This window comes from Heterocephalus glaber, unplaced genomic scaffold (genome assembly GCF_053883595.1).
Source record: "Heterocephalus glaber isolate CG9 unplaced genomic scaffold, H.glaber_assembly_v1.0 deba00001457, whole genome shotgun sequence".
Taxonomy (NCBI): Eukaryota; Metazoa; Chordata; class Mammalia; order Rodentia; family Bathyergidae; genus Heterocephalus; species Heterocephalus glaber.
The window spans coordinates 46,237,444-46,256,599 of record NW_028258305.1 but is presented as its reverse complement, the minus strand read 5'-3'; the positions used below and the strand labels follow the sequence as shown (position 1 = coordinate 46,256,599).

Below are 19,156 nucleotides of genomic sequence, written 5' to 3'. Positions count from 1 at the left end.
CAAATTAAGTAATATAATTTCAGAAAGATTTCTATGTTAAAAGTCTTTCAGTAATAAAGTCACTTATCGGAGTCAGTTGTACATAGTCTCCTAATTCGTAATTCAACTATAAATTTGCTATCAAAGGCATTCCTCTGGGAAGCCTTCCTTAAGCTCCACAGACCTTGTTGATCTCTCTTACTGAGTATTTCCACTGCACCTTATTGCACAATCACAGCATTTCTCACACTGAATTATCATTCCTGGGGTATTTAACTACTTTCTTTGTTCCTGCCTAGCAGAATATCTAATACACATTCTGTGTTTAGTAAAGTATTCTGTTAGTTGGATGAATGAATAGATTTCCAAGTAGCCAGGAAAACATCTGTCATAAAGCTTAAGTCATTTCCTCCCCAGTGGTGTCTCTTGCATCAGAGCTTGCCCTGAGTCAGTCCTGTGGACCCTGTACCTATGCACGGCTCACCTTGTAAACTGTAGGAAAGCAGGTTGACCGCAGAGTCGGCCTTTATGTGGTACCGAGCTTGGAGGGTGAAGTGGTCTCTGCTGGTGTTGCCACCAGTGTAGGAGGCGGACCAGTTGTACAAGTTGCTGTACACATTTGTGGAGAGGTCTAGGACACCCAAGAGAGGCACTCGAAGTTGATACAGCTCAGGAATGGTAAAAGTGGGAATGTGGAACTCTCGAGATGGTAGGTAGAATCCCACAGATTTGAAGTTGAGGGCTGGTGTCCTAATGGTGTCAAACATCTTGAGATCTTTAGAAGATTTGCCACCAAAAGGCAAAGGAATGTCAACTTCAATGCTGTTCTTGTTCAAGGTGTATTTGACTCGGCCGTCACTGAAATGAGAAATGAAGATTATGTCCTCACAGCCAGCTGTCAAATCCACCACCAAAAGCTCTTGGCCTTCTGGTCTTCCAAGCAATACTGCCCCTGCCCAATTCCCAAACCCACTCTGCGCTTTTTATTGTGCTACTCCTGGTGCCTGGATCCCTTTGAGTTTTCCACTGTCTTCCAGACAAACTCTTTCAAAGCCTGTGCAAGAGTCCCCCATCATCACCATCTCACCTGAGTGATATTTTATCTCATTCTTTTAGTGATACAGTCCCTTATACCTATCTTAAAGACGATGTCCCTGCTCTGCCTATATGATTAGCTGTCTATTCCTCTGTTGGCGTCTGTACGGTATCTTCCTGGGAGGAAGGACTATACAGGATCCAGCTTCTATCATCTTACCATATTTAGTTGACTATTTTACACCGAGTGGACCCTTCCTATAAATTTTCTAAACTGAATTGAGGCAACTTGATCTGTGGAAAGAGTACGAGTGTAAGAGCCAGTAAGCTTGGGTGACAGTCTAATTGGCAGCATCATTTTAGTGAATTAAGTTCATAAAGCTCTCTGATGTTATATGCAGAGTAGGAATAACAGTTCCCTTTCTAATGACCTCATGGAAATGGCTTTGGATAGCAAATGACAAAGAATACCTAAAAGCACTATGCAACATTTTCCACATTATACAACACATAAAACAGACTGTTACGATCACATAAAAACGAGGTGGGACTGTACTGTTCAACTGCTCTAAGTGTGTTGACCATGGGTTGCCGTAGTGTGAAAAGAGTTGAGTGCACCAATCCAAGGTCCTCATATCCAGCAAGAAGATGCCGGACGGCCAGACACCAAGGCACTGTCTGACCGTGGGGAACCAAAGCATCGCGGTGCAGACAGCTCCTTGTGCCCTGAAGCTGCCACCTTTCTCTTCTGCGCGTGGTCTCTGTACAACTGGGCATCTTGCAGACATCAGCCCTTCACAGCATCCTCACCTATTAGGCTGCGGCACTCAGTCACAGACTGTAGAACGGCCCGTGTAACACAGCCTGCTTACCTTTCTTAATCTTGAAGATGGTACAAAGATCAGTAACTGGAGACAAGGCTAGTTTTTTCAACTCATGCTCTGATTTTCTATTTTCATGAAATAAAGTAATCAAAGCATTACACATATTTTTGTGAAGATAAAAATGGGCTGAGTGCTTTGGAACCTGACTCTCCTGGGAGGATTATGTTGTGCCGTTAAACCAAATCTCTTTTGGAAGGCTGCCCCTCTGTCCCTGCTCACTGCCCCCCCCCCCACACTCAACATAGCCATTGTCAGTAATTCCTCTACCCACTCCTGAATTCTTCATAGTCAAGTGAGTATGAGCAGATCCTGTCCTGAAGAGAGGGAAAATGTACGTGTAATGGAGGAAAGCTAAATGGCCTTTGAATTCAGATCATAGTGAATAAAACATTTTAGGACAAATGTACCCAATAATCTTCCAATCATTGTTGGTTTTTACATCTGGACCTTATTTTTAATAATGAAATAGTGTCACAGTGTTTATGTCACAGTTATTAGTCTCCTTTTATTTCTCAAAAATTTAAGTTAAAAACAAAAGTCTAAGTCACATTCAATAACATGTTCTATTTAATTTTCATGGTTTGAGAAAGTTCTCTAGTTACCTCTCTTACCTTTTTAAGAAGAGGTTGTCAGGGATATGGAAATATGGCAAACTCATTTTCTGGAGGTCCAGCTCTGTTAGGCTACTGAGATGATCCTGTAAAATCTGGGCATAAGGAAGACTACTGGATGCTTCCTGGAGCCATGTGTTTGTTGTCTACAAAATGAGAGAAGATTTTTAGAGCAAGTAATGGGCCTGGGTGAGCCTCAAACTACAAATAACATTGGGTGATTCTAGATTTAACAGGTCAACTGTCAAGCAGGACAATGCATTGAAAGGTAAAAATGAATTATAGAAAGCTTCCAATCAGTGATCTCACTTCACATTTTATAAAAATAATATAGTTAGACTCATAGTGAATGTCTTGAAGCTTTCTCTGATGCCTTTAGTTAGGCACAGCAAATGCTCTGTTTAGAAGCATTCATTTGGTAACTGCGTAACTAGGCATGCAGAGTGTTTTCTTTCTAGGAATTCCTCCGGTCCAGGAACCATGCCATATGAAGCATGCCATACGTATCTTTGGAGCTCTTTCTGCACCTAACAGAGAGTTGAGGATGTAATTAGCATCTGTATTTGTTTTGCTGGCTGATTCATACTTACAACTATTACTTTGGAACCCATGTCCCAGAAAGACATGTCTGTTTGTGGAATTCTGTGATGTAGGAGGCCATTGGCGTGCATATACAAGCTTCTGAGATAATCAGAGAGGTCCACAGGGAAATTGGAAGCCACTTTTTTGGTATCCACATTGGTCCCTGTGTTCCATTCAAACTCCACCTTCTCATCATCTGAAAACGCACAGGAAAGAGCTGTCAGGGGTGCTAGGTCAGCTGGTAACTATGACTACACTGACAGCAGCCGTGGTAGAGCTCACACGGGGAAGGAGGCGCATACCGTAACGCCACGCCACCCTCTTGGAAACTGTCGAGCCGTAAGCTGTAGCAGAGGAGTCCATCTGAAGCAGCAGTTTGGTGGGCGACCAGTGGGATAGGATCTCACTTCTGGCTTCAGCTTGCAAACGGGGTATGGAAATAACACCTTTGATTTTGCCTTCTCCTTTTGTGTCATGACTATTGAGAAGAAAATCAGTTGACATCAATGATTTTGTCCATTCCGAGGAGACATACAGGATTTAACAGTTAGAAGTTCCATATTTGGTGGCAAAAACAAGATATAGGAACAGACATGGCCATAGATAGATCAAAGCCATTAACTTCTAAAGCCAACATGGGCATAAGTTCAGCACTTTGCAGGGAGGTACAGGGAGACACATATGTGTTTTGATAGCTGTTTTCATTCTGCTGTCTCCTAGCCCTACAGCCTTTGTCAAATGATTAAATCACTTTTTGCTACCATTTCATGCCTACCTTGCAGTTTGTTCTGAAGACTGATATAATTTCTTAATGCACTGAGCTTAATACTTGGTAGTGGATAGTTACGTGCTTAATAAATGACGGGAAGATCCAACTTTGATGTGCAGAGGGTCAAAGCACTATGCAGCACTGTGCAGGTAGCAGTATGTGCTACCCGAATTGCAGAGCGAGGGTGCACCTGGCTTGGTGAGATTTAAAGCTGGAGGAAAAAGGGGGAGACCCAGCCTGGCCACAGCTAAGGTCAGGCCCCCAAGCCTTCCTTACCTTATGTGGCCCGACAATGCAACCTCAGTGATTTTCTTGTTCTGAATGTCTAGGTTGAGTTTGTAAGACCTTTTGTCTTTAGAAGATTCATCACTGACTCTAAGGATTGTCCCAAGGTTAACATCCAAATCTGGAATTTGCATTTCAGTGGATAAAGTCCTACTCCTTCGATTATATTTGAACATCAAAGTAGCCTCGGCCTGCTTCACACCTAAGAGAGTGTATAAGAGAATCAAGAAAGGCACACTTAGAAGTTACCTGTGAGAAGGGAGGCGGGGAATAGTCAGGCAAACCGTAAGTTCTCAATGTGCTTAAATGAAGGCACTGTTCAGGGTTTTACCTTCCTTTTTTAATGCTGTGGTTATTCATTAATCATTTGATTTGCAAGTATTTGCTGATGGCCTATCATGCCCAGACACTTGTTCTGGCACAGGGGAGTCTGCCTTTGTGGAATTTACCTTCTAGTGGAGGTCAACAGACAATAAGCAAGTCAAATATCCATGCCAGATGGCAATAGATGCTATGAAGATGAAGAAAAATTAAACTAGATATGAGACAAAAAGATGGAAATGGACAGAAGAAGTGCTATTTCATATGCGGTAGTCAGAGGAACTCTCTCTGATGAAGGGTTATATAGGCACAAGCCACAGGAAGAGAGGGGCTGAGCATTTCCTTCTGTGTCATGACTACTGAGAAGAAAATCAGTTGGCATCAATGATTTGTTCATTCCGAGGACTCAACAGGACTCAACAGTTACAAGCTCCATAATTTGGTGACAAAAAAAAGATACTGTTGAGTGCCGGGGGAGCATTCCAGGCAGAGGATCAGATGGATGAAGGTTCTGGGGCAGGGAATGCTCAACACATCCAAGGAGTGCAAGGGGTGCAGGGCTAATCTTCAAAGCATGTCAGAAGCTGACCACTGCGCGTGTCTCCTCTGCCACCACCCAAATCTGAAGCTCCTTGCCTGGGTTACTGCCATAGACTACACACCAGTTTTGCTCTCCTTGTTTGCCTGTGATCTATTTTCAACATAAACATAAATTAACTCCTGGAAACTTTCCAATGGCTTCTCATTTCATTCACAGGAATAGTCCAAGTGGCAGGATGCTGCGGCTTGCTGCCTGAGACCTGTGCCCAAGCCTAGAGAACCCGGGAAGCCTCCCCCAGCCAATGCCACGGCCCACTGGGACCTGCACCTGAGCCTGGAGGACTCCAGAATTAAGAGCCATGAACCCAGTCCCTGGGCTCTCCACAGCATGGGGAAACAGAGCTGATGACTAACAGACCTGGCTGAAGAAGAGCCCGACACCCAGGAGTGGAGTCTCCCTTCAGGACCGCAGTGATCCCTTCCACAGAGACTGGGTGAGAGACAGCCTTGGAGACAGGCACGGAGAGGGTGAGAGCACTAGGGGTCTCCTGGGATCCCCCGAGGACCCTGGGCTCAGACCGGGAAGATCACGGGTCCCGTGCTCTGCTGTGGGAGGCCAGGCTCGGTGGGCGCGATCCTCAGAGGGGCATCCTGAAGAGGCATGCAGCACAGTGGCACATTTGAGCTCTGGCACTGCTGCTGACAGCCAGCAGAAATCAGTGCTCTGAACTGATGTAGGTTAATGTCAGAGAGGCCTGACTGTCTTCGCTAGAATCAGAGTCCTCTTTGTTTTGGTGAGGGCTGTGCGCAAGAGGCTCCTCGAGCTTCTCATATGCAGTCAACATTTGATGCCATTGTTGTCACTGAATTTGTTACCATAAACCAGGTAACGTAGTAGTGGCCAGCAACTGGTTTTCTTTCTATGCCAATATGTGGAAAGCCTGGGGGGTCATAAATCATACTTCTGTCCTGAAGAATGGGGCACTGGTCCAAAGAATTTGCAAACCCCGGTACAAAAACAAACGAAAAAAGAAACATGAAAATGTAAGGCAACAAAATGCCTCCAAAACTCCAAACTCCCCTCAATCAGTACAGGGGCAATGAGGGGACAGAAATCATAAGCTATGCCTGCGATAGGTCTGAAAGTACAGCAATGGAGGTGAAGCAGTTCTGCAAGGTGCTTGGTGAATCTAAAGAAGATGTAACTAATCACATGGTAACTGTAATGGGACAAATGATCAGCGGGTCTAGAGAAGACACCGATAAACAGCGAATGGAGCTAATAAAAGAGGTAAAAACATGAATGCCCAGTGTAGAAAAGAACAGAAGTCGATAAGAAGGCTCCAAACAAAGTCTGGAGATTAAAAACATGATTGAAAGCATGGGTAGCAGAAGTGACCAGTGTGAAGACAGAGTGTCAGACCTAGGGACAGGGCTGTAATCAGTGACCAATTAACGAGAGATGCTTTAAAAACAACAAAGGAATGTGAAAAGTGGATCCAACCCCTCCTAGACTACCCAAAGAGGTCTAATATAAGAGTACTTGGAATTAGTGGAAAATCAGAAAACAGCACAAAGGGCATAAAAAGCTATTTACATAAATAATAGAAAACTTTCCAGACATGGAAAAATAATTTAACCTACAGATAAGTGAAGCATACAGAACCCCGAATAGCCACGATCATAAGAAAGAAAAATACTCCATGCCACCTACCAGATATTCAACAAAAGAACAGATGTTAAAGCCTGCCAGAGAAAAGCAATGAAAGACCTATAAAGAAAAATCCATCAGAATTACAACAGATTTCTCAATACAAATCTTGAAAGCAAGGTGACCATGGAATAAAGTATTTCAAGCTCTTAAAGAAAATAACCTTGAAAACAGACTGTAATATAATGCAAAATTATCTTTTAAAATTGATGGAGAAAAAAGATACTTCCATGATAAAGAAAACCCAAAGAAATTTGTGACCACCAAACAAACACTCCAAAAAATTTTCAAGGATATTTCAGAAGGTGACAATGAATCTCACAATGCCAAGAGGACCAATAAAATGAATATATCAGGTAGGGCTAGGAATTAAGTACAAGATTAAGAAAGCAAAGTGCAACAGGAAATTAATACAGTGACAGGTATAAGTCAATACATATAAATTATAACTATCAATGTAAATGGACTTAACTCACCAATCAAAAGACACAGACTAGCAGAATGGATCAAGAAACAAAATCCAGTGGTATACTGTATATAAGAAGTATATTTAATGCGAAAAGAAATTCATAGGCTAAAAATCAAAGGCTGGAAATCAGTATTCCATGCAATGGGAACCCCCAAACAAGCAGAAGTAGCTATCTAATTTTCAGACAAAGTGGATTTCAAGCCAAAGCTGATTAAAAGAGACAAAGACATTACATCTTGATTAATGGAACTATTTAAAAGGAAGATATAAGATTACAAACATATATGCACCAAACCATGGTGCGTCCGATTTCATAAACACACTCTAATGTACATAAAAGATCAGATAAACATCAACACAGTTTTAGTGGGGATCACAATACCCCACTGTCACAAATAGATCAACTAAACAAAAAATCAACAAAGAAATATCAGAGTTGAATTAAATCTTTGAACAAATGGACATAATGGATATTTACAGAGTTTTCCACACAACAATAACAGAATACACATTCTTTTTTGTTCTACATGGTACATTCTCCAAAATAGATTGTATACTATTGAAATTTTGCCATGCACATTATCAGATCATAGTGCAATAAAACTAGAAATCAATAGCAAAAGAAACCACAGAAACCAGCAAACATATGGAAATTAAATGACACAATCTTGAGTAATCAATGGGTTACAGAGGAAATTAAGGAAAAATAAGATAGTTCCTAACGTTAAATGCTAATGCCAGTCAACATACCAGAGCTTATGTGACACAATGAAAGCAGTTCTGCAAGGGAAGTTTATAGTGGTGGATGCCCACTTCAGAAAAATAGAACAACCCCCAAATAAATAGCCTAATAATGCACTTCAAGGTCTAAGAAAAACAAGAAGAATACAAACCTAGAGTTTGTACAACGATGTAAATTATAAAGGTCAGATTAGAAATTAACAAAATGAAGACTAAAAATGCTACAAAGAAACAATGAATTGAGCTGATTCTTTGAAAGAATAAATAAAATAGACAAACCATTTGCCTATCTTACCAGAAAAGGAAAGAAAAGCCACAAATTAATGCAATTAGAAATGCAAAAGGTAAAATCACCATGGACACTACTGAAACCCAGAAAATTATTAGCAACTACTTCACAAACCTATATGCCAAGCAATTAGAGAACTCAGAAGAAATGGAGATTCCTAGATACATATGAATTCCCAAAACTGAACCCAGAAGATTTAAAAATCTTGAATAATCCAATGACAGGCAATGAGATCGAAGCAGTAAGAAAAAACCCCAAAAAACTACCGACTAAGAAAAGCCCAGGATCTGATGGATTCATGGTCAAATTCTACAAGAACTTCAGGGATGATCTAATACCAATGCTCCTCAAAATTTTTAAAGAAATTGAGAGGGAAGAGTACTTCTGAAATCATTCTCAGAAATTAATATTATCTTGATCCCAAAACCAGACAAGGATCTAACCCAAAAGAACTATAGGTCAATTTCTCTAATGAACATAGATGTGAAAACCCTTAACAGGATACTGACAGACAGAGTGCTACAAGTCATCAAAAAGATCATATATCAAGACCAACTATGGTTCATCACAGGGATGTGAGGATGGCTCAACCCACACAAGTCAATAAATGTCATTTATTACATAAAAAGAATCCAGGACAAAAATCACATGATCATCTCAACAGATGCAGAAATAGTTTTTCACAAAATCCAACATTCACTCATGATAAAAACCCTGAAGAAAATACATATAGAAGGACCTTATCTTAACATTATAAAAGCAATTTATGACCAACCAACTGCCAACATCATATTAAATGAGGAAAGGCTGAAAGCTTTCCTTTTAAAATCAGGAACAAGACAAGGATGTCATACTTACTACTCTTATTCAACATTGTCTTTGAAATAGTAGCCAGAATAATCAGGTAAAAGAAAGAAACAGGGCCAGGGATTTAGCTCAGTGGTTCCGCCGCCTGCGTCAAAAGCGCAAAGTCCCAGTTCGATCCCTTGGTACCGAAACAAACAAACAAACAAAAAAACCCCAAAAGGGACATATACAAGAAAGGACGAAATCAAAATATCGTTATTTGCAGATGACATGATCATTTACTTACAAGACTCAAAAAACTCCACTAAAAGACTCCTAGAATTGATAACCAAATTCAGCAGTGTAAACACATAAAAATCAATAGCATTCCAATACACTAATAATCAACTCATTGATAAAGAAGTTAGGAAAACAATACCATTCGACAGCATAAAAAATTAAATACTTAGCTACTAACCTAAGAAAGTGAAGATCTCTACAATGAAAATTACATCAGGTTGAAAAGGGAAATCAAGGAAGACAGTAGAAAATGGGAAAATATCCCCCATTCCTGGTTGGGTAGAACCAACATAATCAAAATGGCTATACTCCCTAAATTGATATACAGATTTAATGCAATCCTGATAAAAACACTGATGTTATTTCTCACAGGGCTAGAGAAAACACTCTAAATTTATATGGAATCAGAAGAGACCAAGAATAGCAAAAGCAATCCTGGTAATAAAAGCAAAGGAGGTGGCATCACAATCTCAGACTTGAAGTTATATTATAAAGCTATAGTGATTAAAACAGCATGGTACTGGCACAAAAACAGCCATGTGGATCAATAGAACAAAACTGAAGAAGTAGAAACATCTCCAGGCACATACAACTATTTGACAAAGGAGAAAAAATGTACACTGGAGGAAAGATAGCTTCTTTAACAAATAGAGGATTGAGTCTAGACCCATAAACCTCACCATGTTCTAAATCAGAATCAAAATGGATAAAAAAATCTAAGTGTTCAAATAGAAACACAATCTGCTGGAAGACAAAATAGGTATAACTCTTGAAGACATAGGCATAGGGAAGGACTTTCTGAACAGAAAATCTCAATGGCACAAGAAATAATACCAGGAACCAACAAATGGGATCATCTCAAATTACAAAGCTTCTGCATAGTAAAGGAAACAACCACTAGAATGATGAAAGGATTTATACAACAGGAAAAAATTGTTGCCAGCTGTTCCTCAGAGAGAGAGAGAGAGAGAGAGAGAGAGAGAGAGACACTAACACTAAGAATATATAAAGAACTAAAAAAATTAGACCCCCCAAAATAAAAGACCCAATCTAAAGATGGACAACAGAAATAAATAGACATATCTCAGAAGAAGAAGTACAAATGGCCAATAAATACATGAAAAAATGTTCATCATTGCTGGCCATCAGAGAAACGCAAATGAAAACTACACGGAGATACCATCTTACCCCAGAAGGAATGGCTATCATGAAAAAAATCTAAAAATAACAAATGCCGTCAAGGATGTGGGGAAAAAGGAATTCTACTACACTGTTGATGGGAATAGTACAACCACTATGGAAATCAGTGTGGAGATTCCTCAAAAAACTAAAAAAAGAAATAACATTTGATCTGGATGTCCCCCTTCTAGGTATCTTCCCAAAAGAGCTAAAGTCACATTACAGGGATAGATGCACACCTGTGATTGTAGCAGCACGATTTATAATGCTAGGTCTTGGAAACAGGGTACGTATCCATCAACAGATGAATGGCTTAGGGAGTGTGGTGTTTACGCACAATAGAGTATGACACTACTGCAAAGAAAGGTAAACCAAGGCACTGATGGGCAAAGAGGTGCAATTCAAGAACATAATGTTCAGTGAAATAAGGCAGGCTCACAGGCTCAGGTATCCCATGGTTTGTCTTACGTGAGAAATACAAATAGAGGACAAAACAGAAGACAGACAAATAGGAAATAAGAATAAGAAGATTCTGTCTTTAAAATATTTCAATAGGTATGCTAATTGTTTCATTTATACTTCTACTTTATCTTAGTTCATTGACAAGGTTTGTGCTACTATATGAAGATAATGACATACAGTGTAATAACTACTGATATTCTCTTTTTATTCAATTGTGAAAAATCTGTTGTATTTTTTCATAAAATAAAAAATTTGAAAATTAAAATCATAAAAGAAGGAAAACAAACAACCGAGTTCTTCCCATGGCTTATAAGACCACCCTTTCCCGACCACCCTCGGATTTCTCTGATCCCATTTCCTATCCCTGGCCTCTCTGCTTTAGCCATGGCGGTGTCCTCTTCTCTCCCTCAGACACGGCATTCATGTGCCAGCCTCAGGGCCTTGGGATGTGCTGGGGCTTAGCATGTAGCACTCTCTCCACGTTTCGGATCCATTTGTCCCACTCCACCTTTTATTTAGGCCACTTTGCCAGGAGAACGTTTCTTATCATTCGCGGTTTCACTGCCTTCCTCCCCTGCCCCTCTCCTAGCCTTCCATGGGTCCATCTAAACACCCCCAGTGCTGGTCTGATGTCTTGAATATTTACTTGCTTGGTTGTTTCCTGCAATTTCTGAGAAAGCAGAGATTTATTCTCTATTGTTCTCTGTTGGCCCCAGCACTAGGCCTGGTACTCATCGGGCACTTGGGCAGCATTTGTTAAACATGTCATATAAATATGTTCTCCTGGGGAGTCCTGACCCTGAGATGGATGGCAGGGCCAGAACAGCCTCTGTGGATACTTACCCTCTGCCTGAATTACAAACTTCAGCCTGTCCACTAGGGCTTTATCTTCTCTCTGGAGTTCATAGGTTGCGCTGGCAGAGTACTGCTCTACCTCTCCTGTAGGCTTCAGTTCCAGCTCATATCTACAAATGAATGCATACTAATTGATAATGGTAGTAACAATAACATCCCTCAAACAATTCAGCCTCAAAAGCAATAAAAAGTGGCCCTTATTTTAGCATTATCTCTTGTCCTTAACTAATAATAATCTTGGTGATTCCCACTAGTACCCCCAAGACCCCGAAGCAAGGGAAGATGCCAGGATTCCCAGAGTTCTTGGAAGAGTAGAGTGGGGTGGCTGGTTTTGTCAGCAGAGCTGAGCATGGGAAGTAGGAGTGGGTGGATGGAGGACAAGAAGACCCAAAGCATGGTGCAGGCTTGGGCACGCTGGAAGCTCCAAGAAGCTCACACCAGCAGGTCTGGAAGCTCAGAAACTCTGACAATGAACTAGGATCAAGCTGGAATCGGCTGTGATCTCAAGTGCCCAGAGGGAAAGAGGGGACCGCAGAAGAGCTGGCCAAAGGACCGACAGTTTAGGTATCTGAAGAATGATCCACGTCCACAAGCCTGGTGACCCAGGCCTACACCACATGGTGCTCTTCCTTTGCCCTGTCAGGTGGCTAAACGCAGAAGGCGAGCAGATGTGGGCTGTGGCCTGAGCACCCTCACCTGGTGTCCCCCGTCAGTGGGTAGTAGGAGGCGGACTCTGTGGAGCTGGCGTTGGAGTAAGCGCCGGCAGTGCAGTAGTGCAGACCAGTAAGGAAAGGCCTGCAAGCTGACCAGGACTGCCTGTTCTCCATGAGCGGTGGAATCACTTCTGTTTTGGTGGTGGAGATCAAATGCAGGGTGTTGCTGGTGAAGAAAGAAAGATCTGAGTTTTCTTCAAGCCATGGAATGCACACCACTGATTCTGACACGCATATGACTTCTCGTCCTCCTTTCTAACTTTCTGTGCGCATCCACCTCAAATTATTTGATTTACTAAGAAATAAATAATAACAGGGAGAACATCGAGATGAGTAACAATCACAATCGCTTTTCTGCTTCGTACACTGCCCTGAGTTCCTTACGTATTTTACCCTAGTCCCTTACAGTGGGAGGCACAGTCTTCTCACTTTGCAGGGCAACAGCCTGGGGGTGGTGACTCACTTGTCACGTGGCTGGCCTTGGGTATGCTTCTCCCTTTGCATGAGGGGAACCCTCTCTCTGCTAGGGTTGGGATCCAGTGTGTTCCCCCAAGTGTCTCACTGTGTTGAAGGCTTGGCTCCTGAGAAGCTTTGTGAGAAGGGCTGGATCACGAGGGCTGTGACTTCATCACTGGGTGAATCCACCGAAGAGACCGCAATTGGGTGGCACCACTGGGCCTAGAGGCGGGGCCTTGGGGCTCTATCCTTCCCTCACTCTTTCCTCCAAGGCACTTCCCTGTCTCCTGGCTGCAGTGAGGTGTGCACCCTCCTCCCCCATTCTCTCTGTCACCACGTTCTGCCTCATTTCAGGCCTCAGCCATGGAGCCAGTTGCTCGAGGACTGAAACCTCTGAGACTCGGAGCCAGAGTAAGCTTCTCTCTTTCAGTTGTCTTTCTTAGCTATTGCTCACAGCCACAAAAAGAACATGCCCTGAAATCTCTTACTGTTGCTTCTTTCCACCCGGATTACATAAGCTGGAGTCTCTTCTGCCTCTCTTGCCCATACATGTACACGTGCTCACGCCAATCCCTTTCCCTTCCAGCCCTTTCCTTTCTCCCTCACTCACAAGAGGTTGTTTGTCTTTGTGGGGTTCTTCGAGCACGCTTCTCATTCAGCTGCCATCTAAATGCTGCCCTTATCACGGTTCTGGAAAATGCTTGCATTATTACCTCCAATTTCCTTCTTGCTCTAAGTCCAGTGAACATATTTAGGCCTTTTCTTCTTTATCCTCTCAGAAATATTCAGTAGAGTTGTTCACTTGGGGTCAATGGACTTAGAAAATTAGTAAGTACAAGAAAGTCCAACAGTGTTCTGGTTTCTTCCAAGGATGCACTCTTTCAAACATCATTTTCTCTCCCATATTGCTCCCTCATTTTTGGTGCTTTAAGACCAAGCTTTGCCAAGCTGCCTGCCAGCGTTAGCCTGGCTATGCGGTTTTCCAGCTGCTCCTTGGCTTCTCTGACCCCTTACTTACGGCCTTCATCTTCCTTTGCTTCTCTGCTTACGCTGTCACACTCTTTGCTGTTTACTGCTTTTCCTCACACGCTTATATTCTCCACATATCTGTCCCAGTCTCTCGCATCTTCCTGTAGACCAACTGCTATTTCAACTCACCTCTACCTGCTGATGATCCCCAAATCCATATGTGAGCTCAAAACTCTTTACTGGGCTTTGACCCAGAGGCCCAACTGCCACTTCAGCAGTTCTCCTTGGTCGTTTCCTAGGACATCGAAGGCAGCTCAACCAAAATGGAATTACCATCTTCCTCTGAGCAGCAGCCCTCCCGCTGTGGTCCCTAGTCCAACGAAGGGCACACGTTTCCCTTGCCTTTCCTTCTTCCTTGACCCCATCTGCAGCCAGTCACCAGGCACTCATGATTCTACCTCTTGCGATCTCTGGAACTGCTCAGTCCTCCCGACCCGGCTCTCCTCTGGTGCAGCCTCTGGCACTGCTCAGCCACGTGTCTACAACAGACGCTCTCCTGGCTCCCACTGTGCTTCCTTTCCACTCTTTCCACCTTGCAGCCCAAGTATTTCTCCTAAAACAGCAGCCTATTTCATCTGTACTCTCCTTTTCAATTCCCTTTCCTTCAGAAGAGTCCAAATCCTTTGGGTGGCTTTCCAGGCCGGCATGGTCTGACCTGGGCCATCTTCCCCTTGTCATTTCTCATTTAACTCCCTACTCAACTTCTTCCATTTCCTTGAACTGTTTTTTTCCTTCAGGCCATCAGATGTGCCTTTCTCTTTGGCTGGAAGTCTCATTCTTTCTCCTTTGCTTGGATAAGTGAAATAGCCAACAGCAGATCAAGTATTATTTCGGAAGGCATTTCCCAACACCCACAGGCTACATGATACACAATTTCATGGTACTCTAGTACTTCCTCCCACCCAGCCTTCACTTCACTGCTACCATTTCCTTGGTCTTTCCAGCAAATTTACGCTCTAGAAAGTCAGGAACCTTGTGCATCGTGCTCAACACGCTGGGCATCTGATGGGCAATTAGATACAATTTCGGAATGAGTAACCGGATGTGTCCAAAATACAGAAACTAAGATAAATCAGTGGTGGAGATTGTCATTGAAAATGGAACTTCCCATATGGGGCTGGGTCCCCTAATAATGGGATTGAGAATTTCATGCTTTATGCATTGAGCTGGTTACCACAGAAATCAGTGTGTCCTGTGGTGTTTCTTTTGGAGAGAAACATTCGTTTCACAAGGCAGATTTCTCTAGAGCTAGTGTTTCTTCATTCTAAAGACCCCTCACAGCCTAGTAATAATGGACTAACCAGAAGATCTTAATTAAGTCCCAAGCAGAATGATGCAGGCCAATTAAGTAATATGCGGAAAAGAGAAGAAAAGGTCATTGTTTAGTGAGCCTGAGTCTGGGTATAAATAAGGTTATCTCAGTGGGCTCTCTAGCCTGGTAGACGCATCTTCAACTCTCTTTCAATCTGGCCAGGAACTCCTGGCTAAGATCATTACCTGCCGCTGAATAGCTTGACTGGCCTCTTTGGAGAAGGGATGATGACCTTCAGCTGCCCAGCTTTCAAGGCCACACGGGCCTCGAGGCCTGACTCGTGGAAGAAGTTGGTGTTCATCTGGACCCCGCTGCGTGCAAAGTCGGGTACAATGACACCCATGTTTGTCACAAACTCCACGGACACAGCGGGCTTCATCAGCAGATCTGCTTGCATCTGCAGGTCAGAAGACAGCTCTTGAGTTTTGTTACATACGTCAGCCTCTGGCTGTCAGATCAATCATGCTTTCTCATCCTGCAGTAAATACCTTCGGATAACTCACACACAGGGATAATTACTGTAATTTATTTTGAGGAAGAAAAGCCAAATTCTCAGATTTCTAGAGCTAGACTCACAGGACTCTGAAGCACCTCAGTCAGCTTGAAGCCTAGCCAGATAGAAAGATGACAGGAATGAGCATTTGTTGAGAGATCAGCTGGTCTTGTTTTATTGCTATGCCCAACTGGGGTGGAGAGGCGGGGCACGCAGTTGCAATGCTAACCCTTCTCATAAAAGTTAGTGATGGCCTACAATGATGACACACTTTGTCTGGCGCTAGAAGTGCATTTCAAAAATGCGTGCGAGAAACTTGCCCTAGGGGAAAAGCACAACAACCACTGATTTGTCTGCAACGGGTGCAGAGCGTCTTACGTTAGCCACTTGCAGTTTCAAACCAGCTTTGGACCCAGGGCTGATGATTCCAGATGAGGACACTTGCAGCTGAAGCCCCACTCCAGTGGGGAGCTCAAAGGTGTTGTCCATGAAGATGTAGTGAAGAAACAAGTCATGCTCTGAGCCTTCCCTGATGGCCTCGCTGATCTGCAGATCCGACAGGGGAGACCAACTTAAAGTAGGCCTCGTGTAAGTGAGTTTTATTACGTGAAATCTCCCAAACACCAGACAATACCTGTCTTCATCCAGAAAGGAAAGAACCAGCATATTTTACTTATCTGAATGGCTTGATAAGTCAATGAACCATTGCTGATTTCAAGGCATTGGGACATAAGAAATACTCTGTATTGAATATAGTAATGTCATTTTCAGCTGGTGACCCCAAAGGCACTAAGGAGTACTGCTGGGCCTAGGAGCTTTAAGAAATGTAAGTATCATGTACAGCGTGGGTGAGTTCTGCTTTTGGTGAATCTGAAAGTAGATGAGAGTTTACTTGAAGTATATTATTTTATGGTAAAACCAACCTTTGAAACCAAGAACTACTGAAATGATGTCATAATCATAGACATTTGTTTTTATTTTATTTATTTATTTATTTTGGTACCAGAGATTGAACTCGGGTCCTTGGGCAGCAGGTGGCGAAACCACTGAGCTAAATCCCTGGCCCACACATTTCTTTTCATTTTTAAATAACATTTCTGTAAAATAACTTGAGATCTGTTTTCTCAAAGCCAACATGATTATTTCTCTAATAATAGGGAATATGTTTCTATATTTTCTCCTTTGTTAGTAAATTATAATAATAAAATTACAACAAATAGTTGGGCGGTGGATTACGGTTTGTCAAATATTTCCCTTCCTAATCATCATTTTATTTCAATATTTAAAGGAGCCTTCATCGTAGGCAGAGTAAGGAACACTCAACATTGTTTTTTAGATCAAACTAAAACTCTTACAAGGGGGATTTAGCTCAGTGGTTTCACCGCCTGCCTTGCAAGCGCAAGGACCCGAGTTCAATCTCTAGTACAAAGAAAAAAAAAGGTAAAGCTAACATTATGAATGTCTTCATTTCTTGTGAGTCAAGAATCATTTTCATTGAAATTTGACACAAACCTGTGTCTTTGAAGGAATACAGGTGTCTTTTCTGACAGTGTGGCCAGGGTCTGAAAAGAATCTGGCAGACCTAAGAAGAACACCAGCAACTGCGTGGGCCGCTCACGGGCCTGGTTCACTCACCATCTGGGGGATTCCCTGCAGAGTGCGAGCTCCGCTCAGCAGCAGCTTTCCCAGGAGCTGGAGGTCTTGAAGCTTGAAAAAGCCAAGCTCTCTTCCCAGGATGTGAAGGTAGGCTCTGGCCTCAGGCATGTCTCTTGACTGCAAATCTCTAATCAGCTTGTCAACAATGGGCATGATTCCACTGACCATGTCCTGGGATTTGAGTGACAAAATGTCAAGTGAGATGTTGGCTCTGCCTAACACTTTTCGATTCCGAGGCAGGGTCTGTCCATGGCAGCCGTGATGGCCAAAAGCACAAACACCCGAGGTGGGGTACAGAGCAGACACAGAAAACAGGCTGCCGTCCGTTTTTCACGAAAGATAATTTGTCTCTAAGCACGGACGAAAGAAACCTGAAGTCTTATCAGGGGCAGCAGTGCTTTCAAAGTTGCCCTTAACTTGAAAAAAATGTAGGGCCAGAAAGGGGAAATTGCTGTTCTCTCAGATGCCTGGGTCCCTAGGGCTCCTCAAGATTCGAAGACACCTTGTCCCCTCACTCCTTTGATGAGGGGTTTCTTGAGAAAATGTAGCCGCTGCATAAATCAGCCATAAGCTTGAAAAACTACACCCTGATCCTAGACCTGTTTTTCTTAGAAACATGAAGAACCCCGTAGACTGACACCAATGTATTGAAAAAGAAAAGAGATAGACAGACCCAAAACAGATCAAAGACCCTCGGCTTCAAGTGGAGGTCAGCAAAGCAGAAGAGAGGTGAGACTACCAGTGAGATCTGAGAGCAGGTTACTGCAGCACTTCTCAGCCTTGAAGGTGGATTCAAGTCCTCTGGAGTCTCACTGAGATGCAGGTTCTGATTGCTTAGGTCCCGACTGGGTCTGCTGACAGGCATCCTAAGAAGCTCTCACATAGAGCTAATTACCAGACCACGTTTTAGGTAGCAAAAAATTATGGAAAAAAAGCCCCAGAACATACCACCTAGTTTCTGCTCCTTATAGGAGGCCCTATTGCTAGATTTACCGTGGATTTGGGTTCCATTAGCTGATATGAGTGAGGGCTAAAAGAGAAGTTATTAATGATGAAAATACTAATTTAAACTGATAAGAGGATCTGCTTATGGAATAATCAGTAGCTATGTTGGACACTCTTCCTAGCATTTTACATATTGTTCTGTCTAGTCTTTAAATAGCTGTGTAAGGTATGGGTTTTTGCTAGTACTTGAGGGATCCAGGAATAGATACATATAAGAGCAAGCAGCTTGTCCATGTGTATGCAGCTTGAAGACAGTGAGGTCAGAATTCAAAACCATTCCCCAGACTTCACACTCAATTATCTTCCTAGAAAATCGGGTTCCTGGGCGCACCAAGTTTCCAAGAGGCTCTTAACTGCAGAGGATTCTGGCTCGCCTGCCTGAAGGACTATGTAACACGTAGCTACAGTTCTCATTTCAAGTAGGTAGAACCTTGATGGCTTCTAGGCTTAGAAAAGAATACTTTTGCATTGGGACCCACTGGTTTCCTTGAGAAGAAACTTAACCAATACATACCTGCTCGTGCTTGTCATCTTTGGTATAGCCAAAGTGGTCCACCAAGACCTGGGAGACACGATCAGGAACTTGACCGTTGACCCAATACAAAGCCTTGCTGACACTGTCTGGGAAAAATCCTTGCTTCCCAAAAAGAGCTTCCAGTGTTGGCTCAAAGCCTTTGCCTTCTAAGCCAATCTG

General features: G+C 42.7%; 1 protein-coding gene across 1 annotated transcript in view; it reads right to left on the bottom strand.

The window, feature by feature from the left end:
* The window catches only part of Apob (apolipoprotein B), a 42,808-nt gene that overhangs the window by 11,514 nt on the left and 12,138 nt on the right, over window positions 1–19,156 (bottom strand). Inside the window, exons 15-25 of the mRNA XM_004839070.4 lie at window positions 18,977–19,153; window positions 17,437–17,628; window positions 16,180–16,347; window positions 15,494–15,705; window positions 12,495–12,677; window positions 11,787–11,908; window positions 4,137–4,347; window positions 3,394–3,569; window positions 3,100–3,287; window positions 2,510–2,655; window positions 464–837 (exon numbers count right to left, since the gene is read on the bottom strand). Of these exons, the coding sequence (XP_004839127.3) occupies window positions 464–837; window positions 2,510–2,655; window positions 3,100–3,287; window positions 3,394–3,569; window positions 4,137–4,347; window positions 11,787–11,908; window positions 12,495–12,677; window positions 15,494–15,705; window positions 16,180–16,347; window positions 17,437–17,628; window positions 18,977–19,153 (2,149 nt within the window). The remainder of the gene's footprint in view (window positions 1–463; window positions 838–2,509; window positions 2,656–3,099; window positions 3,288–3,393; window positions 3,570–4,136; window positions 4,348–11,786; window positions 11,909–12,494; window positions 12,678–15,493; window positions 15,706–16,179; window positions 16,348–17,436; window positions 17,629–18,976; window positions 19,154–19,156) is intronic.